Source organism: Cydia fagiglandana, chromosome 6 (genome assembly GCF_963556715.1).
Source record: "Cydia fagiglandana chromosome 6, ilCydFagi1.1, whole genome shotgun sequence".
NCBI lineage: Eukaryota > Metazoa > Arthropoda > Insecta > Lepidoptera > Tortricidae > Cydia > Cydia fagiglandana.
The window spans coordinates 21502767-21525622 of record NC_085937.1 but is presented as its reverse complement, the minus strand read 5'-3'; the positions used below and the strand labels follow the sequence as shown (position 1 = coordinate 21525622).

The following is a 22856-nucleotide window of genomic DNA, read 5'->3' as shown; positions in this document are numbered from 1 at the left end:
ATACTGTTTTGGGAAGCCTATATTTCGCGCGTACCTGAAAAGGCGGGTAAGTATCTAGTTGTTTTTTAAACATATTAAGTTGCCATACCTATTTTTATAAGATCGTTACGTAAACAAGCAAAGCTCGCTGGCCTCATGAGCATGACACTATTCGAGTTAATGTAAGTATATGTAAGCTAAGTTTCACTACCCTCATAGTCGAAAAGAAAAATTGAGTGTTAACTTGGGTGAAAGCACCCATTTCGCCCTCGAAATACTTATTGGTTATTGTATAATAATCTCAGGAGCTAATGGTGAAAGCGACCCATGCTGAACAATTTATTGAATTGACTGACTGATATTTATTTACTTATAACAAACGACATATATGTGTAAGGATCATTATTTATTAATAGCTTATATTTTGATCATTCTTACTTCTGGTTATGATTAATTTATAAAAGAGTATCAATTGACTCATACTTGTCACTGGTTCCCGCCATGTTGGATTATTATAAAAGGTGGGTACCTCAGTGACAAGTGGCCAGTTCGAGTACGGACAAGTTAGAGTGAAGACGTCTTGAATAATTTATTGTAAATTAATTGTTATTATGTTTGTAACAAATGAATAAAGTTAAATATTGGTACAAGTAATAGTTTTCATCATCAACCCGGTAATAGTCCAACAACTCAGAAGTTGGATCCAACAAAAATCGATAGGATTTTTGTCCACGCCGCACGAACGTAAGGTTTTCTTTTCTTTTTCGTTTGTATCAGTAAGTAAACTATGTTTACCGGAAAGTGTATTTGATTATGGTAAGTCAGTTCTTTATATTTCTTTTTTTTACTCCCTTTTATTTTAAATAAAATGGGTTTGATAACCTACCGTCAACGTCATGTCTGTATTAAATATACTGTATATATCATTAAAGATAATGATGATGATTTGCCCAATTTTGGTATGTGTATGTGTAGAAAGAACGTACGAACGGATGACGGGTAATCTCGCTTATAATAAAAATACGGAATATAAAATCTACAGTTATCATATAAGCGTTTCTGAATATTACATATGAGTTAGTGAAAATCAGATCAAATGTCATTATAATGCTTCTATCTTATCAAACTCAATTTTATGATGGTGTACCACATCGATTATATCAAACTCAGGCTAAGGACTCATTATTTAGTTTTATTGCGTAACAAGATAGCATAGTACAACTGTAGTAGCGGACTACAGTAGGATATTGTTTTATTACATTAAGATTTACGATCTGCTGCACCTTTTGAGGTCAGTTTGCGTTACTAAAATTGTATGAATACACTGGCTTTGTAACCGTGAAACCGATGAGTAAACTAAAAATAAAATCTTGCCAATTGAATACCTCTGAAGTAAACCCCTGATACGTTTGTATTAGCAATGCCTCTAGTACAAAGTTTTTAAACGCGATTTGCGTCAGTGTATAACTTAGTGTTGTTACGAATGCATCTAAGAGATTGCTTTTATTAAAATGTTGGGCATTATAATATATGACCTTTCGGAACTCCACTTTAAAATTATTCTGATCACTGTGTAAGTTTATTCATAATATTGCGATTCGATTGATACATTATTTAAAAGAAAATGACGTGTCTATCTAAGTTCAAATTGGAAACCATAATGCAGGGTTACGTTATGTAACTTGTGTACCTAGTGCTATTAGCTATTAATGTTTTTTTTAACCTAGTGGTTTTATGCTGATGTCGGTTTTCATTCAGCGACGCTGCCTAACGCAGCATTACTTATAAAAGCCTCGATGAAGCTAAATGACTACAACACGTATTTATAATTATCTCCCTCTTGTATGGAAATACAACACCTCTATGACATGTTGGATGTTAAACGTAATAATAGTATGAATCAGAGTTGGGCACTTGTAATTGCAATCTGTGATTAAACTAAAATAAAGCTTAGTCAAATGATTTCATAAGGAGTAAAGTAGCGGTCGTAAAACGAACCTTATTTTAACTGTATCAACTAAAACATTAGTTTGAATAACCATGATAACCATTTGCTCGAATAATTAAAATAATTTCAAACCCGTGATCGATGATAAAATCATAAGTGTGTCATATCGAATTCAAGCTAATTGATAAACTCATAATAAATTTACAAAATAAGTTGCCGTTATTAAAACTAACGTTACCATTCTCATTTTTTTAATTTAACTAATTTTGCCCAACTCTGGTATCGACATACCTACATCTATATTAAATCTCCATGTTATGGAGCGTATGTCGTTTGTTGAATATACAAGTAGTAACTCGTTAAGGAATGTACTTATGTAATATGGTCTTATTGTTTTTCTATTGCACACTCCTCAAGATACGTAACTCGTAACTTTGTGCGCTGAGCATTAAAGTATTTTGAATCTCAATGGATTCAATTTGATAACCGGTCACCTTTTGTTTAGACTGTATAACTGTATGTCATCACGTCTAAATTCTATGACTAACTAATGTAATCAGTTTCATCATAACAACCTTGTAAGGGCCAGTAATTTTGGCACGAGTACTTATCAATGTATATAAATCTATGTGTTACCATGATGATCATGGAGAAATAAGAGGTCGATGGGAAATCGATATGCTTAACTATTTGATATAATATTTGATTGCGAGGTACGCATACTTTAAACATTTAGAAACTCATTTACCCCTTTATTTATAGGATGTGAATATTTTGAATGACGTTAAAGTAAAATCATATTCATAATTGCAGTGTTTTATCTGACAGTAACGTTTGCTACATTTTATTATTTAGTGTATTCTGTGGATATCTTTGAAGTTGCGTGTAGTAAAGTTGTAAACTTGTAACTTAAAACTACGCTTATGCATAATATGTAGAGTCAGATGTAGAGTCAGATGTAGATTCAGATGTAGAGTCAGATGTAGAGTCAGATGTAGAGTCAGATGTAGAGTCAGATGTAGAGTCAGATGTAGAGTCAGATGTAGAGTCATATGTAGAGTCATATGTAGAGTCATATGTAGAGTCATATGTAGAGTCATATGTAGAGTCATATGTAGAGTCATATGTAGAGTCATATGTAGAGTCATATGTAGAGTCATATGTAGAGTCATATGTAGAGTCATATGTAGAGTCATATGTAGAGTCATATGTAGAGTCATATGTAGAGTCATATGTAGAGTCATATGTAGAGTCATATGTAGAGTCATATGTAGAGTCATATGTAGAGTCATATGTAGTCAGAGCTACACATAGCTATACGTTGAGTGGTTTTCATATAAAGAATCGATGACGTATGTGCAGACGCTAGTATCAGTAGATAGGAAGCGCCATGATAATCGATGTGTTTGTGTAGGTATACACAATATGCAACGCACGTGGACGGACGTGTGAGACTTTAAGGCACGTGGATGAACGTGCGAGACTTTAACGCACGTGGATGAACGTGTGAGACTTTGACGCGCGTGGATGAATGCGCTAGACTTTTGTTCCAACTTTCATAAATATATTTACAACAATTTAAAATAATTAGTCAACCATATATCAGTATAATTTAATCATAAAAACATAATAAACAGTAATAATAATAAGCAAAGAAATTTCACACCTCTATTACTAATATGTTGAGTGCTCATCTGAGTGCAGTTTAGATTAAAGCGGTATGAAATATCATATTATGTGTGCTATACACGAGTTGGTAAAATCCTAAGATAGTAATAATACTTTTATATTCACAAAAAAAAGAGACGAAGGAATTAGATACCGACACTTGATTAATAAAAGGGAATAACGATTATCGCTCGTTCATAAATATAAAATTACATGTAATGGAAATCGATACACGCATAGTTTAATGATACCTGTTGTCTTAATGTTTAACTTGAACTTAGCTGGGCGCGTGAGCCATAGAGATTAGACATTCATAATGTAAAATATATATAAAACCAATGGTTATTAATGAGGAATATACGGTAAATTCTCTGCAAAAGAAATAAAAGGTTCTTATGTTTAATTCATAAGTAAAGCTTTTAAATTTACACGGGAAGTCATTTTTCCATTATTTCGATCATCATAGTACAACATTATTATGAACTTTTATATATCAAATAATAATTGATAAGGTGCTTCGCTTTTAATATACTGTCAAACTGTTCAATATTGCTTGACAATTATACATGATTATTATGCATATGTGAATTTACATATTTCAATATAAGTTATAAAGTTACAAAAATTAAATATATAGTTTTTATTTAATGAGGCTTCAGAAAACGGTTCTTAATTTGTCTCACATTAATTATTTACGAATATCTCGATCTAGTAAAGTAAAATGGTATTATAAATAATATGCAAGACAAACTGTATTCAATATACCCACACTTTATTGTGTCCAGGGTTTTATACGTGAATTATAACAATAACAATATTTTCCTTGTGACTAACGAATTAATTTATTAATAAGTCTTATTTTCGTAAAGCCAGAATAATTTTAATAATAAACATACTCCAAGCATACATACATAATTACATGCATTAATTGTCGAATATGATTTAATTAGTATTATCATTAATTCTTTAGATATGTCCGAAGCAATAACGAATTAGGATGACAAAATGCACCGTAATACCTATTAGACTTGTTTCTGAAAAAAAAACACGACTATAGCTGGAAATTAAATATTTGGTATCAACTACATTAATAAACTTGTTGGTTCAGATAAAACCTGTTGAAAAAACAAACATAATATTTCTTAGTCACTTGGTAACATGAATATTATTCGATCTAGATTCGCTAAGACTGTTATAATAACCAAATACTTTTAAAAATAAATCACAATGTAGATATTCATCATTCATATGGAATAATCAATTGACTAGTTTATGTCTGATGTTTAAATCCATTTTATGTGATGAGGAATTTGTTCTCGTAATGAAGTTATGAACTTCTATGATAAAATTATTCATTCGTTCATTCAAATTTACAAAACCTAACGACTACTTAGTTTATGTTCTTATACCTACTTGATGGATCTTTAATGGCTATATTTATGACCTAAGGCGTGTAAATAGTTCAAATGAGGATTAGTCGGTCGCATTCATATAAAATATAAAACTTTTACTGTTGATAATAGCAGGTTAAAGGACAATAAAACTACCTCCAAAATAAGATTAATTTCTTATCAATTAAACTCTTCAAACGGGTTCAGTCATAAATATCTTAAAAATAAAAACAATCGTTGGCAACAGGTAACGTTCGAAGTAATATCAAAAGTTTAATTAAATGGAAATTATCATATAACCTTATACTGAAACTTCACTTAATCGTGCGCACTTGTGTTTATTACGTTTATGAAATTAAAACGTGTTAATTGAAATCAACATATTATATCATCAGATAATCAGTAGCCCAAACAAAAAAAAAAAACATAATCTGTCACTTATATTATTTTTATCAAGATGTTTTTATATCTCGGCATAATTATGATTGCATTCATGTCAACTACGGGCTGGGCCCGAAGATATAAAATCAGAACCATGCATTCTTTATAGAGATGTGACACTTATGTCTTATTTTCATTATTAAACTTTACTGCGCAATACATGATAAAGTGATCTATGGACTATTTTAATTGCAAATATTATAATAATTAATACAAATCAGGTACAATATTTGGTAGTTATGTCGTTTATGTACTAAAATATTTGAAACGTGAAAAATAAAATCATAACATGCTTAAATCGATATAACGATTAAAATATAAAGATGAATAATAATAAAATAAATCAATGAAATAAAACCACGAGTCTTATGCATTCAATAATAATTTTAAAAAAAGGAAGTGTTAATTTCATATATCTAAAGAAAGTCTTAAAAGTTTCAGAACGACCCAGGAGCGTCCAGGTGAAAGGGCCAGGGTTTGAGTGCCCAGGTAAGAGGGTCGGGGTGTGGAATCACTTCCGACCCAGGAGTGCCTAGGTGAGATGGCCAGGGTGATGACATTCCTGTTCCTTAGCAGAACTAAGGTGCTTCTACGCAGAAATACGATCGTTGACTACATCGCAGAGTCTTAGAATGCTGGCATCATGGCAAGCGAAGCTGTGGCTAGTAGCGGCGCGAGATCCGGTGCCCCATGTTACGCAGCATCAGCGTGGTTGGTGGCATCTGCATCGTGGACAGCTTCAGATGTGTCGACGGCACTATCGCAGTGGGCAGAGCTTGCGTGGTCGGTGGCACCATTGCAGTTAATGAGAACGTGGCGTCGATTAGGCAGACGGCGCAACCCGCGGTGACGCAACTATCTTCTGTTGGTGAAGTGATCCGTGTATAGCGGTTTGAATATTTACGTGTGAAGGTGAATGGTGTTGTGTACGTATATTATATTTCTTGAGCATAGTTATTGAAATTTAACAAGTGGTAAAGAAAATTTAATAATGCTAGATTGCGTAATCTTACTATTACATAATGAATTTTCTGTTGTTTAATATTTTATTATGTTTCTGCAGGTCGAACTAATTAAATTTATTCGTTTCTATGATGACATAGTTTCTTCAACCTTGATAACAGACTTGTGAAAATTCTTCGAAAACCATAATTTGAACGATTAATAATATGTATTGTTTTGGTAATGGCCACCTATTTCCTAATTATCATTAATTATCATTTTATTAATGCCTAATAATTAACGATAATACACATTATAATTATAATCCTATTAATAGTAAATATCGTGCAATCATGAGTGCACATGAGTATTACATGTTTGTAATTTTATTTTCTCTTGTTACTTATTATTATTTAATATGCATATTATGTGTATAAATATCATTTACATAGTAATATTGGATCAGTGAATCTTGGTTTGTTTTAATGTATACATTTTAATTTAATTCATTATTTTCATAAATTTGTCTTTTGTTTTTATCATTTTAACTATTTTATATTAAGGTTTGGCGAAGGGTCTCGCCTCGAACAGGATGGCCGAGCTGTAAGGATCATTATTTATTAATAGCTTATATTTTGATCATTCTTACTTCTGGTTATGATTAATTTATAAAAGAGTATCAATTGACTCATACTTGTCACTGGTTCCCGCCATGTTGGATTATTATAAAAGGTGGGTACCTCAGTGACAAGTGGCCAGTTCGAGTACGGACAAGTTAGAGTGAAGACGTCTTGAATAATTTATTGTAAATTAATTGTTATTATGTTTGTAACAAATGAATAAAGTTAAATATTGGTACAAGTAATAGTTTTCATCATCAACCCGGTAATAGTCCAACATATGTGATATGCAACCTGCCAAGCCCATTCGACGTCAACAGGTTGCAGTCACAGAACGTGACATTACCCGGTAATGGCAACAATTATACCATTACACTGCGCTTTAATAACAATAATAACCTTAGCGGCCGATTTATGCGCCTTACGGATTTCCGTCGCGGGATAGGAATAGCGACATTTCTTGATTAATTGTGTGAACAACCCTTCAGTTACTCTTATTTATATCATTCTTGTGTTACGATATGACATATAGCATCGTAAGACATAAGATGTTTATGTTGAACCAATTTATCTCGGAATTTCAGTTCGCGGGGGTTTGAATCTCCGCTCATATAGAAACTATTCTCGTACCTATCTTGTATATTATTATATTTATTTTAATTACTTAACTGTATAATTAATAGCGGACTTAAGGCTGCCGTAGGGCGATATAGCTATACACAGTACACTTCATTATATTTAACTCGCACAAAAGCCTATGGCTCGTTTTTTTGCACCAAAGCAAAAGAGCGAAAAGCGCTGCGGAGCGGTCATTTTACAATGATCATCGCTTGTATTATACGTAGATAGATATAAGATACTTCACTAAATAGTATTTTTATGTACGTTGTATCAAATCTTTGTGCTTTAGGGGTGGTCGCAATAAGTGTCACGCATATAAAACGCAAATAACTAGCGTCCGTTACATCGATTATCCGTAATCAAATTCCCTGCACTGATACACTTTATATCGAGGAAATATGGAGACGTGATGACAACCTCACCCTATCACCAAAACAAGCGAAAATAACGCTTAAGTCTGCACTACTAAGGCTGTGTGAGCTGTAAAGTTAAGTTGGTGAGGGAACATCCTGTGGTGGCGCGGATGCGGTCGTGTAATAAAACTATGAACGAAAGCCGATTGCCTTTAGGATTCAAAAAACAGATCGACTGGTGGGTTCCGCTGGCTCTTGTACCTACGTGGTATGTTGAATCCACTTTCACATACACGATGATAAGATGACAGGAAATTCGATTAGATCTGCGCACTAGACTGTCACAGGATTAAGGCATGGGTTATCCTTTCGCCGGTCATTTTTTGTCATCTTGCTGGTAAAAGGGACAGGGAAAGAACATGTCGTTGATACCTTTCTGATGTCTGACGTTCGTCTCAGCAGAAAGTGCAGTCCTGCAACCCCGTAAAGTTGCTTCGGGATTACGTACGAATGTCAGGATCGGGAGTGAACGTCCGTCAACAGTATACTAAATCCAACCCGAGTGAGCTCTTGCATGCAGTCAGTATCGACTCGTGTAAAAACTAGAAGAGAACAGGTTGAGTTACTACGAGTCGCCACAATTACGACTGATTCCCGCCAAGCACACAGGAAGTCTCCTTAATAGTTTAAACTCGTTTTACATAACTTGATGTATAGTATAGACACAGAGCTTCGGGTAATTGTTTTTAGTTTTCATTGATCAGTATTTGGCGTTAACTACCTAATCGTATGTTAAAGCCGATTTGGATACTTAATGCAGTATTTGCAGTTTATGTTAATTTATTGATTGTTATATATAAACACAGACCTTTCATCCATAATATTTGGTACCTATCAACAAGTAGGTAGTATGTATCTGCAGTTTCAGTTGATACGTTATGTATCTATCTATTTTAATTGATATAAAAACTTGTTAAGGGCTTAGCTTGAATTTTCTACCGTAATATTTCGCAGAAGTCGTAATATTTGCCCATGAATGTCGTTAATTTCTTTCAGTCTCTATTTCGACATTTTCGACCAAATACCATTGCAAACTGGTAACAACGAAATAACACCATAAAATGTCCCCACTGCCGATTTTTTACAGAACACAACTTAAACAGGATTTCAAGCATTTCACAGTCGAAGGACATCTATCAAACTTGACTGAATTCCGTTACTTTAAATATAGAATATGATCCCACCTGTCCCCTGGAAACTGGTAGAACTAAGTATGGTTAATTAGTAGCCGCCACATTGTTTGTGTCGAGCAGAATGGTGTCGACCGTCGCCCGGCTAGCACGCAACGCAATCGATCATACGCTCTGCATAAAGAGCTCGACTTGATTCGATTCTAACGCTTTGAGAATACACCCTCAACTCTTCCTATTCGAGTTTTTAAAATAGAACGCGCGAAATACACTGAACTTTTTTTCTGTTTGCGGCCAGTGCTTTTAGACATTTTAAAAAGTTTAAGTGGTTTTTCTTATTAGTGGCCATGACTCCAGTTGGACTTCTGTTTAAAGTGAACAGGTGAGTTGGCAGGGCTGTGTTAATGACTCGTGCACTAAGTATGCATGCCTTGCCTATGTATGGTGGTTTGAGATGTATGGGCGTGCTTGTTTCTATGCCGGTTATGGTTAAAGTAAATAGGTGCCAGTTGAGATGTTGCATTAGAATGAATATGTTTGCGTATAGGTTGTTTGTTTTCAGAATTATTGTTATCATTCTTATATTGGTATCAATATTTTTTAACGTCTTATAAGGTAAAATATTTATTGTTTTAATGAATCAAACGTGTTGAATGTGCTTTTCGTATGTTAAGGTTAGATTTAGTGGGTCCTCTATTCTTCTTGTTTACGAATATTTATTTGCATATATCAGAATCATAATAATCCTCCTTGCTTCATCTTCTAGAATAAAAATAAACGTTTAATATTAAAAAAAAAAATGAAATGAAGGGTATTTTCTAAATTAATAAAATGAATGGGTGTAATCACAAAATGTATTTAGCGACTTAATTTTGTTCGAATTTTACTCCATAATATATTCTGGCAAGGCATCTTTGTCAGTCAAAAAAGGATCCAATATGAAAAACGAATTCCTATTCATGCTATCTCCCATTCACCTTACATACAGATATTTTGAATTTTTATAGGTACCTAGATATTGAAATTAGATTCGAAGCCACAGCCACAACCAGTACCTAAATAATAAAATGAATTGATGATGACCAAATGCCCCGGTGGGCGTATTAACATTTAAAACACCAGCCAAGTGCGAGTCGGACTCGCGTTTGAAGGGTTACGTACATTAAAGTCCGAGTCCGACTCACGCGACTGCACATTTATGGTTTTCCTGTCATCTATAGGTAGGTAAAGAACTATTTTGTGTATTTTTTTTCAAAATTTTAGACCCAGTAGTTTCATAGATAAAAGGGCTAGTAGTTTTGGCTATTTTCTTAACTTCTAACCTATGTTATAGCTAAGTTTGAAAAACTTTATTTTATTTACTTTCTCATTTACCCCCCAAAAGTGGCCCCCATGTTTAAAATTCATTTGTTTACGTTATATGTCCATCTTTGGGTCACAAATTTACTTATATGTGTACCAAATGTCAACTTAATAAAATTGGTCCAGTACTTTTCGATAAAATAGGCTGTGACAGACGTACAGACAGACGCACGAGTGATCCTATAAGGGTTCCGTTTTTTACAAGCTTTTATTTAGTTTCACCTGACCGTTGTCTGTCTGTCTGTTTGTAATCAAATCTTGCAAGTTAAATTTGATCCACTTCCCGGTTTCCGATTGAGCTGAAATTTTGCATACATATGTAAGTCGGGGGACAATGCAATATTATGGTGTCATCGAGCCGATCTGATGATGGAGACCGGAGGTGGCTATAGGAACTCTGTGATAAAACTACGAAACCTAATTGTGTTTGGGGTTCTTAGAATTGTCTCGATGAGTATTAGTTGCCTTTCCCCAGTGCGCTTATGCCATATGCGCCTGCCACCCAGGGACCCATACACTGTATATCAGTTGAAGAAGTAAAGAAGGCATTAACAAAAATGAAGTATCACAAGGCTACTGGGCCTGACCAGTTACCAGCTGACATCTGGAAGAAGCTGGACCAAACGGCACTACCCTGGCTGACTAAACTTTTCAACTGTATTGTTAAAGATGGCAAGATCCCTGAAGACTGGCGTAATAGTACACTATGTCCTATTTTTAAACAAAAAGGCGATATTGCACAGTGTGGAAACTATAGAGGAGTAAAGCTCACATCACACACATTAAAACTCTTCGAAAGAGTAATTGCCTCTCGTTTAAATAATCACATCTCCATAACCGAAAACCAATATGGCTTTACTCCTGGCAAATCAACGATCGATGCTATCCAAACAATCAGAATTGTGATGGAAAAACACCGTCTGAATAAAGAAAACTTGTATGTCCTTTTCATCGACTTGGAGAAGGCTTTCGATAGAGTTCCCCGAAGGCTAGTATGGCAGGCGATGAGAGCCCAAAACATCCCAGAGAACTACATAACTATAGTCCAAGATATGTATAATAACACCAAAACGCAAGTCAAAAGCCCTGCCGGCCTCAGCGATCCGTTCTGCGTAGAAGTAGGGGTCCATCAAGGATCAGCTTTGAGTCCTCTACTGTTTAACGTGTGCATGGACTACATCACCAGAGATATACAAAAGTCAACACCGGAATGTATGCTTTACGCGGATGATATCGTCTTGCTATCGAAAACTGCAACAGACCTTCAGGAAATACTCTGTCAGTGGGTAACACGCATAGAAAGCCACGGGCTACGTATAAGCCGGAGTAAAACTGAATATTTAGAATGTAACTTTGGAGGCACTGAAGTAACTGGGTGCAATATTTATATAGACAATCAAGCACTACCCAAAGTGAACAGTTTCAAATATCTAGGGTCGGTACTTACTTCTGATGCAAAAGTTGATAAAGACGTAGATCACCGTATTAACACCGGATGGCTTAAATGGAGATCATTATCGAGTGTCCTCTGCGATCACAAAATGCCCATCAGAGTAAAAGGGAAAGTGTACAAAACGGTTGTTAGACCAGCCATGACATACGGTGCAGAGTGCTGGACCTATAAGAAAGTACACGAACAAAAACTCCACACAAGCGAGATGAAAATGCTCAGATGGGCGGGAGGAGTGACTCGATTGGACAGGGTCAGAAATGAACTTATTAGGGGATCGTTTAAGGTAGCACCAATAGTTGAAAAAGTAAAGGAAAGTCGATTGCGCTGGTATGGCCATATCCTTAGACGTGATGATGACCATTCTGTTAAAAAGGCCCTAAATATACCAAACCAATCCCGAGGAAGGGGAAGACCACCCAACACCTGGTGGTCAGACATGCAGAGAGAGATCCAGAAAGAGAACCTTAGTACGCAGACAAGCCAGAATAGAGCACTCTGGCGCAGACATACAAGGAGACCCGACCCCAGATAAACTGGGAAGAGGGACAGGCAAAGAAGAAGAGAGTATTAGTTGCCTATGGAAAAAAAAGTACAGTCGGCGATAAAAGCTTATACGAAAAATGAAATTTTTGCCAAAAACCTTTTTAAATTCAATAATATTTTTTACAGGCTTTTATTTAGTTTCACCTGACCGTTGTCTGTCTGTCTGTCTGTAATCAAATCTTACAAGTTAAATTTGATCCACTTCCCGGTTTCCGGTTGAGCTGAAATTTTGCATGCATGTATAAATCGGATGACAATGCAATATTCTGGTACCATCGAGCTGATCTGATGATGGAGACAGGAGGTGGCCATAGGAACTGTGTGATGAAACAACGCAACCTAATTGTGTTAGGGGTTTTTAGAATTGTCTCGATGAGTATTAGTTGTCTGTCGTAAGAAAAGTACAGTCAGCGATAAAAGCATGTACCAAAAATGAAATTTTTGCCAAAAACTTATTCCTTTTGAGGTACGGAACCCCAAAAATACAGACAAGCAATGAGATTTCATAATGTCCAATTCTTTTAATTTATTGTACCTACACTAAAATAAAAGCTACCTACATAGTCATAAACTAAGCAGTCATGTCGACTCTAGTTTACTGGCTTTTTGGGACAGACGGACGGACGGACACTGCGGACAGACTTGACAAAGTGAGATTAATGTCCGTCGGAGCTCGGCATAAATTTACATCTCATCTGTAAAGTTCAAATCGAACCCAACTTATGCGTTATTCAATGGCAGATGGCGGTTCCACTATATGTGGACTATATTTCGTAGGTATAAAAAAAACATTGTTACAATAGCATCAAAATGTTACTTCATAAGGCTAATAAACCATGTAAATTCAATGTAAAAGACTACAATCAGCTAGCCTTCACACACGACGTCGGCTGCCTAAAACTCTTTTAAAGTAAACATCCTTTCTTACTACATAGCTACATACCTGTATACGACATCTGAAGATTATTCATATTATAAATTTCAACGGTTCAGCTTTGTGATCATCTATATGACTTTATAAGTATTATTGTAACTATTGTAAGGTATACCAGGTGTTGTGCTGATGCACATAGCTAAGCTAATAAGAGATATGAAATAAATGGTAATAGGAACTTTATCATTCAAAACTTCCTAGTTTACAGTCCGTTAAACCAGGTAGCGCCGGTAGCATTGCGTTCGTGCCTTGATCTTTATATAAATGATATCAAGTGCACAAATGTCACCGTGATGTAGGTAGGTACGTGTCCGTAATTACCGCAATATTTACATAATCTGCCGCTCTGTATGAGTGGAGAGAGTGGCGACTGTCGTCTGTATGAGCGATGTTCGCACTGTACAATTTGTCAATTCACACGAACCTGTAGCCGCCGTCGCCGCCGCCGCCGCCGCCATACAATCGAAGTCACGCTCTCATTTTACAGCGACATTCTGAAAAAACGTGAAAATTTGACATGGACATTCAAGTAACATACATACTTATGTCTGATGCTACTAAGTTTTAATTGCTAGAAATTACAAGAAGTACAAAGAAATAGAGCGAGTTTTAGAACTTTCACATACAAAAGTTTTATTCGATCTGTTTCCTATGTAGGTATAACAATTATTAGCAACGCAAATTAGTAAGTACCTGAGATAGATAATATGTTATCCACGTGAATGTTCACGCCAAGTCTCTAAATAATTAATGTATTACATATGTATTGTTTTAAAATGGGAGCGTAACTTCGACAGTATGGAAGGCGCTTTTTGGCGGCCGATTCGTAAGACTCGTTTTGATATTGTTATGATGCGACTTGCAGTACATCTCGCGCATCAATCAGTGCGAGCGATCGTATCATTTCTAATATCAAATCATTAACAGATATTACAACCAGAATGCCGCTTACATCGCGTGGAAATGTGAAATTAATCATCCGCTAACATTAGATCAATATCTGATTGCGAGTGATGACTTTATAGTTGATATAACGACTTGTGTAAGTTAGATTAGAAGCCGGCAAGTGCGCGCCTGGTCACGAACCCTAAACTTATTAAGTCAATGTGAGGAAGACCGTCTATCAGGTAAGATAGTCTATAAGCTCTTTTGCCGCTTTTAACTTTTGCGTTCGTTCGTCTACCACAGACCTACTCCACTTATGTGCAGAAGGTTGGTAGAGCTGAATGAGCAAATATCTTATTATCTGACTGTGCCTGGCTGGGCGAAGTATATACCTACGTTATCAAATACGAAAGGTCTTGCCCTATGGCAATGATCCCAACCAAAAATTGTATAAATGCCCGTCTACCGCATATTGACTTCACACATTTTCTTACAAACTTTTCCCTTTATTGACAGACTCACACTTGTATATTATCTTTCTTTATTATCACACCTAGTTTGAACATTGTACCTACTTTATAAAACTTTACAAAAATACAAGAACAATACGTTTTTTATTTGGGAGTCAGACTTACCTTTTGATTTATTTAATTTTATTTAGGTATTAGTTGTTACAGTTAGACACAATAGAAACTAAGAAATATTCTAAATTCGGTCTATGACTAGTTACAACAGATGGCTCTGTTTGTCACCCTTCGGGGACGGAACCCTAAAAATGAAATTTAATTAGGTATAGTTAACAATCAGTATGGAACGTAAGTGCTTGTGGTTTTGCCATTTTAATAAGCATTTCTAGTATAACGTATACTTACTAGCGACGTGACGAATTTTAATCGATTGAATCGATTAATCGCAGTAAAACCGGCCACACTTCTCTGGGCGCCAGTGATTAGTTATTGCTACAAGTGTAACAACTAACCCAGTAAAATTAAATCAAGCATAAATAATGTATTAAGTTATTTAGTTATTGGTTACTTGCTGTTATACTATGTAGGTTAGTAGTACGTAATTTAACTGCCTGTCTTACAAAAAAGTAGAAATAGTTGTCAATTTATGCAGTGTAATTAAATGGAATGATTTAATACAGTAAAATATTAGGATTCAAAATTTACACCTGTGTATAGCATCAGTTGTGTTTTAATTATTATGTTTAATACTAAGAGTTTCCATTCCACTGTACCTAATGGATTTGCAATTAGTTTTTTGTTTTATTTGCTTGGGTGGCCCAAAACAAGTTGTCAATTTTTTTACTGCGGCATATTGTTGGTAATTTAAACATACGCTTGCGCTTAGGTATGTACAGATGTAGTGTATAAATTGTTTTCCATCGCATTTTCTCGGAAACGTTCGTATTTGTCCTGCTAGTTCAGTCCATGTCAGTACTTTTTGTACCGAGACTGACTGAAATAGCAAGACACGCCCGTAATTTTCCGTGAAAATATGATGGAAAGTAATTATGCACTACAGCTGTATATCTGTATCAAAGCTAAAGGAGAAATACTTTGAAGATAATACGTTTTGTTTTATTTAAATTATTGTTGTTTTAATTTTAAATGGCATTTTGTAAGTAAGAAAATATACCAAAACAATTTTTTTGGAATGAATTGTTGTCTGCGGTATTTCCGGTTTGAGACCACCAGAGCGTACTTCTATCTTAAATGCCGTTAACGCACTTGCAACCCCACTGATGTTGCAGGTGTGACAGGTAAGTATCTATGGGCAACGATAATTGCTTACCACCAGGTGATTCCGATATAAAAAAATCGTGAAATGGAAGTTATCAAACCTTACCTAACCAATATAAACATTAGCTAACTTGTCAAAAATCACGCAAATATGTCTGGCGTGATAACCGACCCATCCATTAATTACGGTGAGTTACGTGTTACGTGCTTATTACTGTAGGTATTTCCTTTCCGTCCGTGTGTGTGTGTGCTGTTGCTGTGTAATCGTGTGCTGTTGATGTGGCCTGGAAGTGGGTTCCGGGAACGGCTGCATTTATCTTTAATTCTACGTTTGGCTAGGAAGCTTTGCTGAAAAATAATTACATACGTTGATGGATATACGGATGAATTTCTGTGTTGCAAGAAAATGTATTGTATAATAATTATACAATTACACTTCAATTATAATTAAGTAAACAATAAGTTTTCTTGCAACACAGAATATTGAATTTTTCTTTCCGCCGGTTGTGCGTTAGATCCACGTCGTCTCTCCTGAATTTCTCAGTAGGTAATCTCAGTAGGTATATTGAATGAAAAGGGATACAAAACCTAGGTCTGATTGATCCCTTGTTCTTGTAAAGACGGTCTAGGACTCTAGGTGCTTTTCTTATAGTATCAGGACAATTTCAAAAGAATTTAATGAACTAAAATTCAGAAGTTTCCGAAAATATTCAATTGGAAATTTTCCGCTATAACACTTTCGTACAAGAAGTTGTTGTTAAGCTGTTGGCAGTCGGTGTGGTGAGCCGGTCGCAGTAACCGAGCCGGCTGGGAACCAACTACGCCGCATACTAGCTACGCAAGCAGATGTTACACTTATAGGACTGCTCTGAAAGTTATCTAAATAGCATTTTGGAAAATGATGTTCAGATTAACCACATTTGATTATGTGGCTATTATTTGTTACCCCACATGTGCAATGCTTAGATTGGGTGCAATATTATGTTAGTTGGGTCCATTTCGTAATGCGCATTTAATGTTCTGTTCTTCTGCTTTTGTTGTCTGTACATTTTCGTACTTCGTACATGTTTGTGACTGTCACGAATATATGTCTTTTATCTTTATCATTTTTATCAATATTGACTTTTCGTACCGCGGTGGCAGCCATTTTGATGACGTAACTACGCGGGACATGTAAGACATCATGTTCACCTGCTCTACCTGCACCAATGTCTCCCGGCAGTTTTGGGGACCCAAACACATACCTACTTACAAAAAGTTGATGATGGTTACCGTATCTGACTGAACTGTTTTCCCACAAGGGAGTGTACTATGTATAGTTGTAGAACCACTGGCAGTGCGTGCGCTGTGCCGTGCGCGTACGCATGATGGTCTATTTGTATTGATATCGCGTTACTCCCTGTTTGATTTCATGCCCATGCCATGAGTAGAGAAAGCGTCAACTCTGCACTTTACATAATTAAATTAAATAGGCGTTCTACTTTGATTCATTAAATAAGTTTTGGCTAATCACCTTTTTGCCTTTAGGCCATTTACCTTACATCCTTTTGGGTTGTGTATAGGTTGAAAATTGACACCTTACTAAGGTACACCTCTTGAGTCGGATGATGGTCCCTATGACAGTTCCTTAAAGGGCTTAATTTGAAAAAAATAATTGAGGCAATAGCCTTTAACTGTCTTTATTACTTAAATGTTACATATTTCAATAAATGTATGAGCTCATCTCCCAAAAAATGTCTTCTCTAACAATTTACGTGACTGAGCTACACTATATAAAAATTAACCATCATTCGACGCGAGTGGTAACAGGTACCTATGTCGCCAATGTACCTGTACATTGGCGACATAGGTACCTGTTATGTCTCCAGACTGTCAACGCATCAACTACATACATATTAAGAGCAGCCAAAACAAATCTGATGACAACTGAACCCATTGTGTACGAGCCTACGAGGTTAGCGTCCACGTAACTTGACCGCATACCTGCAGCCCATGCATATGCATGCGACATGCTGTTCACTGGGCTACAACTACCGGCGCCGAGAAGCTTGTTTTTCGACAAAAACTAACACCTTGCTTGATTTATTTCGACTAGTTTGCTAACCAGTCAAAGCAGCTTATTTTTTTATGAAACCTAAAAATTATTTTTTATAGAGCCGAGGAATGAGGATCCTCTTTGGGTCACTGAGTTAGTTGGTTGTGCTGTTAGTACTGGGGACAAAACCCCGACAAAACCGACAAATTGAGGAATAGAAGTACAAATGACCAGGATCTCTTACGCAAAGATTTTGCCCACAATATTTGTGTGTAAGTTGTTTAACATTACCAGCTTAGGCATTAGCATACCACATTTTACTCACAAGTCATATATAGAACTATTATACATGGTCAGTGAAGACTTTTGCTGTCAGTACAGTCAGCATCAATAGTTACGCATAAAACAATGCGCCAAAAGTAATACATACATTTTTTTTTTTACTCAATAAAAAATACACAGTAATCCATTACACATATTTTTTCGCCAAACTGCATGACAGTTTGTTGGCGAACGGTAGCACTCAACAATCTTCCTTAATCTACTGTGTAAGGTATAAGTAGGTACCATCGGCAGTACACTTACCCGAGCAGTCGTTAGGCTTTATCTCATTGCAACAAAGTTCAGAACTGGTCAGATAAGTCAGATAACTGTGACGCCGATGGAATATTTGTTAACAGGTAACATACTTAAATACAATCTTATATCTAGTACTATGCTATATTATATAAGAATATGTTTATTCTAAAGAAATTTAACCAATAGGAACTGGTATCAGGTACCTATGTTGCACTTTATAGCATTATAGGTAAAGTAAGCTTTATAGGTTCATACAGACTTATTTAATCCGAATCTTGTTATCCAGAACATTACGTCGATTATTAAATGAAGTAACTTAAGAACGAAAAACAGGTTAACACCACGTTAATCTGTTTTTGTGTAATTGTCTAATAAAAACACTTTTAGTTTATTTCTAAAGGACAATATGCTACTACAGTCGTCGTACATATATATATACTCTCTAAGTCATCCTTTTATACTCTACCAAATAGAGATATATTGCTACAGTTCGCGAATCTGAAGAAAAATCGAACAAAAGAATCTGTCGCAGTCTAATTATTCTACGTACAAATTTTTTGTTAAGTTATTGGGTAAGGTAGGTAAATGGTAAGCTCAAGTGGGGTAAGAGAAATAATAGTATATTTTGCTCGAACAAGAGAAACAGTATGAGGATTCTTTACAGCAAGTGTTTCTCTTACCCATCTAACCTCAAATTTTAGGCGTTCGTCTGATCCGATACTTTTGATGCTGGCTATACCATCGTGAACACATTTAACTCACAATTCATATACCGTATTGCATTGACATACGGTCCATCAATAGTGATTCGTGTTGTGCAGCGATTGCAACGCTTGACCCCCGCGTCGTATCTCATTGGCACAAATAGCTGGCTCCGGCTATCTTTAGAGTTTGGCCATTACAATGCAAAGGGAATCGTAAACTTTAAGCACTACAAGCCTTCTAACCTATGGCGTAATTTTGCGAAGGCAGTTATCATACTGACGCTATACGGTTGCGGTGCCAGTGTGAAAATTTCAAGTATTATTTAGTTTATACTAGACAAAAACTAATTAAAGTTTGTACTATCGATGCCAGGTAGATGACGATATACTTAAATACTTGGATAAATATAGGTAAAAAATTTCCATAACCATAACTCAGAGAAATATATATTTGTGGTAATACAACAATATCTGGGAGACTGAGCTTTGCTCGGAAAACATAAAAAAAATCTAAAATGCGTGTTTCCCCAGAGATAAGATCTAGCTAGATTGATTTATCGCCCCCGAAAACCCCCATTTAGTAAATGTCATCGAAATCGTTAATAGAGCCATTTCCGAGATTCCCGAAATATATACAGGGTGTTACTGACCATCGGGCTTTAAATCCAGGGCTCGATTCTACTCGCTAAACTGAGCTACTTTTATTATGGCACCAACCCCGAAATCCCAAATATTTTTTTTTACTTTTTCATACATTTTGGCTGATCAGATGTCGACGTTTTCTATGGAAAAGCCAAAAAATTCTCCCCGATTTTAGGGTTGGTCCCATAGTAAAAGTAGCTCAGTTTAGCGAGTAGAATCTAGCCCTGGAATTAAAGCCCCATGGTCAGACACATACTGTATACATATGTATTTATAAATAGTTAAATAAACAAGAATAGCTCGCTTAAAGATATACAACACGTATACAATATGCCTGTTGCCTTACAATGCCTGTTGAAACTGTTGAAAAATATCCTTATTTGCAGAAGTTTAAACTTGAAAAAAAAACGAACGGTATTTAATTATTTAGGAAACGAATAATACTGCTTATTTTTTATCAAAATCAATAGAAATAATGAATTATTAATTTATATACTTTTAGTTCCACACGGCGACGAAGATAATTAAATAATCAACGCACTAATATGATTAATTGCTCGATTATAAAAACTGCTACTAAATTATGCGGCTATAGGCAATTAGTCATTGTCGTTTGATTAGAAACCAGCGCACGCGCATTATCATGGGTAATTACCAACAACATAATCTCCTATTGGTTATTCCTGTCCTTACGCTAGTCTATACCCAGTCTAACATCTCACCCACACTCTAAAACATACTCTAAACTTTTACCTTAAAGCTTAGACTCGATTGGCGCGTACCAAATTCATAAATACAATGTGGGTATAAAGCAAGGAGATTTTTTCTCAATCATTCGTAATTAGTCGACAATGCGAAGAAAATATAGTGCTCTTCCCAGTGCTTAAGCCTTATTAATAAAACCAATATTCATTGATCTTAAGACCAGTACAGCGATGTACAGCGAGAGTTCATATTGCAATACTGGTTAGGTAAAGAGAGTACCATTGATATTAACAGTGGATGCGTGTGTGGACGGTTGGGGGGCGTTTTTGCGCATCTCGAACGTTACCGGAACAGTTTTGTTTAATAACCAGTATAATCGACGCAGTGGATCGTGAACGCTGATTTATTGAGGTTTAATGATAGATTTGGTGACAGAGTTTTCCATTTTTATCGACTCTAATGGAGAAGATTGTGGTTTTTCAATTATCGAGTCCAAAGAAGATTACTTATAGTTTTCTATACGGTTCATTTGGCCTATCGTATCATTGTCATCTAAGTAATGTTTTTCCAGTTGCTTCCTGAAGGAGTTCGGGATTCGCTTTTTCATAACATAAATGGTTTTTATTAAAGTTACTGCCGTCTAAAGTTCCAACCCAGAGAGGCTACGCTATTAGAAACAATTGGTATTAGCCCGCGGTTTCCTATTCCCTTATGACTGAGAAAATTGATCCAAATTGCGAACGTATTGTGTGGAACGTTGCCATAGGCTTTCTGTCAGTGGAGTTTTCTACAATAGAGTAGCAGTTTTGTCCCTCAGTTGATCTGGACATCCTGGTATTAGTCTTGCCAAATCTCTTCATGATGGATATATTTATGTGCCAATTTAAGTCCAAAGCATTCAAGATATTCACATACATTAACCTCCTTTCAGCGGCGGGCGGATAAAAAGAGGAATAGCAAACATTTTGTTCGTGCGTCTTTCACAAATGCCGTCCATCTTCTATTAGCATAGCGCGCATATCCACACGTTTGTTAGATAGCGGCAACATTTTTAATTAAATCAATATTAATATGAATTTCTGCAATTAAAGTAACTATTATTTATTACTACTAAGACAGAACAATTCAATTATTCTGAAGTAATAACTTTATTATTTACATTATTCGTTTTTTGCACGATATACATTAGTAGGTAATCGAGTTACAAGTTTCCACACATAGAGTTTAACAAACTAAGTAGGCAGCAATTTTGATAGCCTACTATTTGTTTTCAATTCAATAAAGCCTAGTATAGAATACCTTTGGATGGAAGGTCAGATGACAGTCGCTTTCGCATGAGTGTAGCCTACACTTATTCTTGTTATTCGTTCCCACGCAGACCTCAGGTTTCCATGACCCATTGCAAAAGGCCGGTGGAAAAGGCAGGAAGATGATGATGATGTATGTAACGTCATTCATCATACGAACGCATATTTAAAGTCCATTCCTCGACGGGTATTCGCCTCCACAGTCTAGCGGCGCACGCGCAGATGCCGGAACCCGTCCGTCTGTCTGCGTGTTGCGTCCGATGTAATTGTTATCTACTACTCATTAATGGTACCGTCGGCTACTGAAGCGCCCAAGTTTAATAAGAGTAGCTCGTAGTCGTGTATAATTTAAAACTAAGTATTTAAATGTGTGGCTCCGTTATTTTGAAAACTCTCCAACAATTAATTGGCAAAAAAATCTACATACATCTACAATCATAGAGGTAGAAACTGCTCACACAATTTCACGAGAATATAGAAAAGATAACCGCCGTACAGCTGCTGAATAGTAAGTACCTAACACAAAAGCAGTTGTGCCCCAGCTGAAATGTAAACGCTTCGCTCGCGCCTTGCGCTCGCTCGGCCAATATGATGATGGAAGTTAAAGAGAGATTAAAGTACAAAACCTTAAAACTTTACGCAACACAGTAGCTAGGTACTTACCTTGTAAAATGTACTCGCGAGCAGCCGCCGTCAAGTTACCGGTGCCTACGCAATATTTTATGATGTATTGTTTAGGTACGTTCTTAGTGAGCAAAGGGTGTATCTCCGCGGTGACATCGCTTCAAATGTGTCTGTTTGTCACACAG

General features: G+C 35.9%; 1 protein-coding gene across 1 annotated transcript in view; it reads left to right on the top strand.

The window, feature by feature from the left end:
• The first annotated feature begins 9212 nt into the window (after positions 1–9212).
• Positions 9213–22856, top strand: part of LOC134665418 (TNF receptor-associated factor 4) — a 107519-nt gene continuing 93875 nt past the window's right edge. The window contains exon 1 of the mRNA XM_063522378.1: positions 9213–9535. Within this exon, the coding sequence (XP_063378448.1) occupies positions 9501–9535 (35 nt within the window). The 5' untranslated portion in view covers positions 9213–9500. The remainder of the gene's footprint in view (positions 9536–22856) is intronic.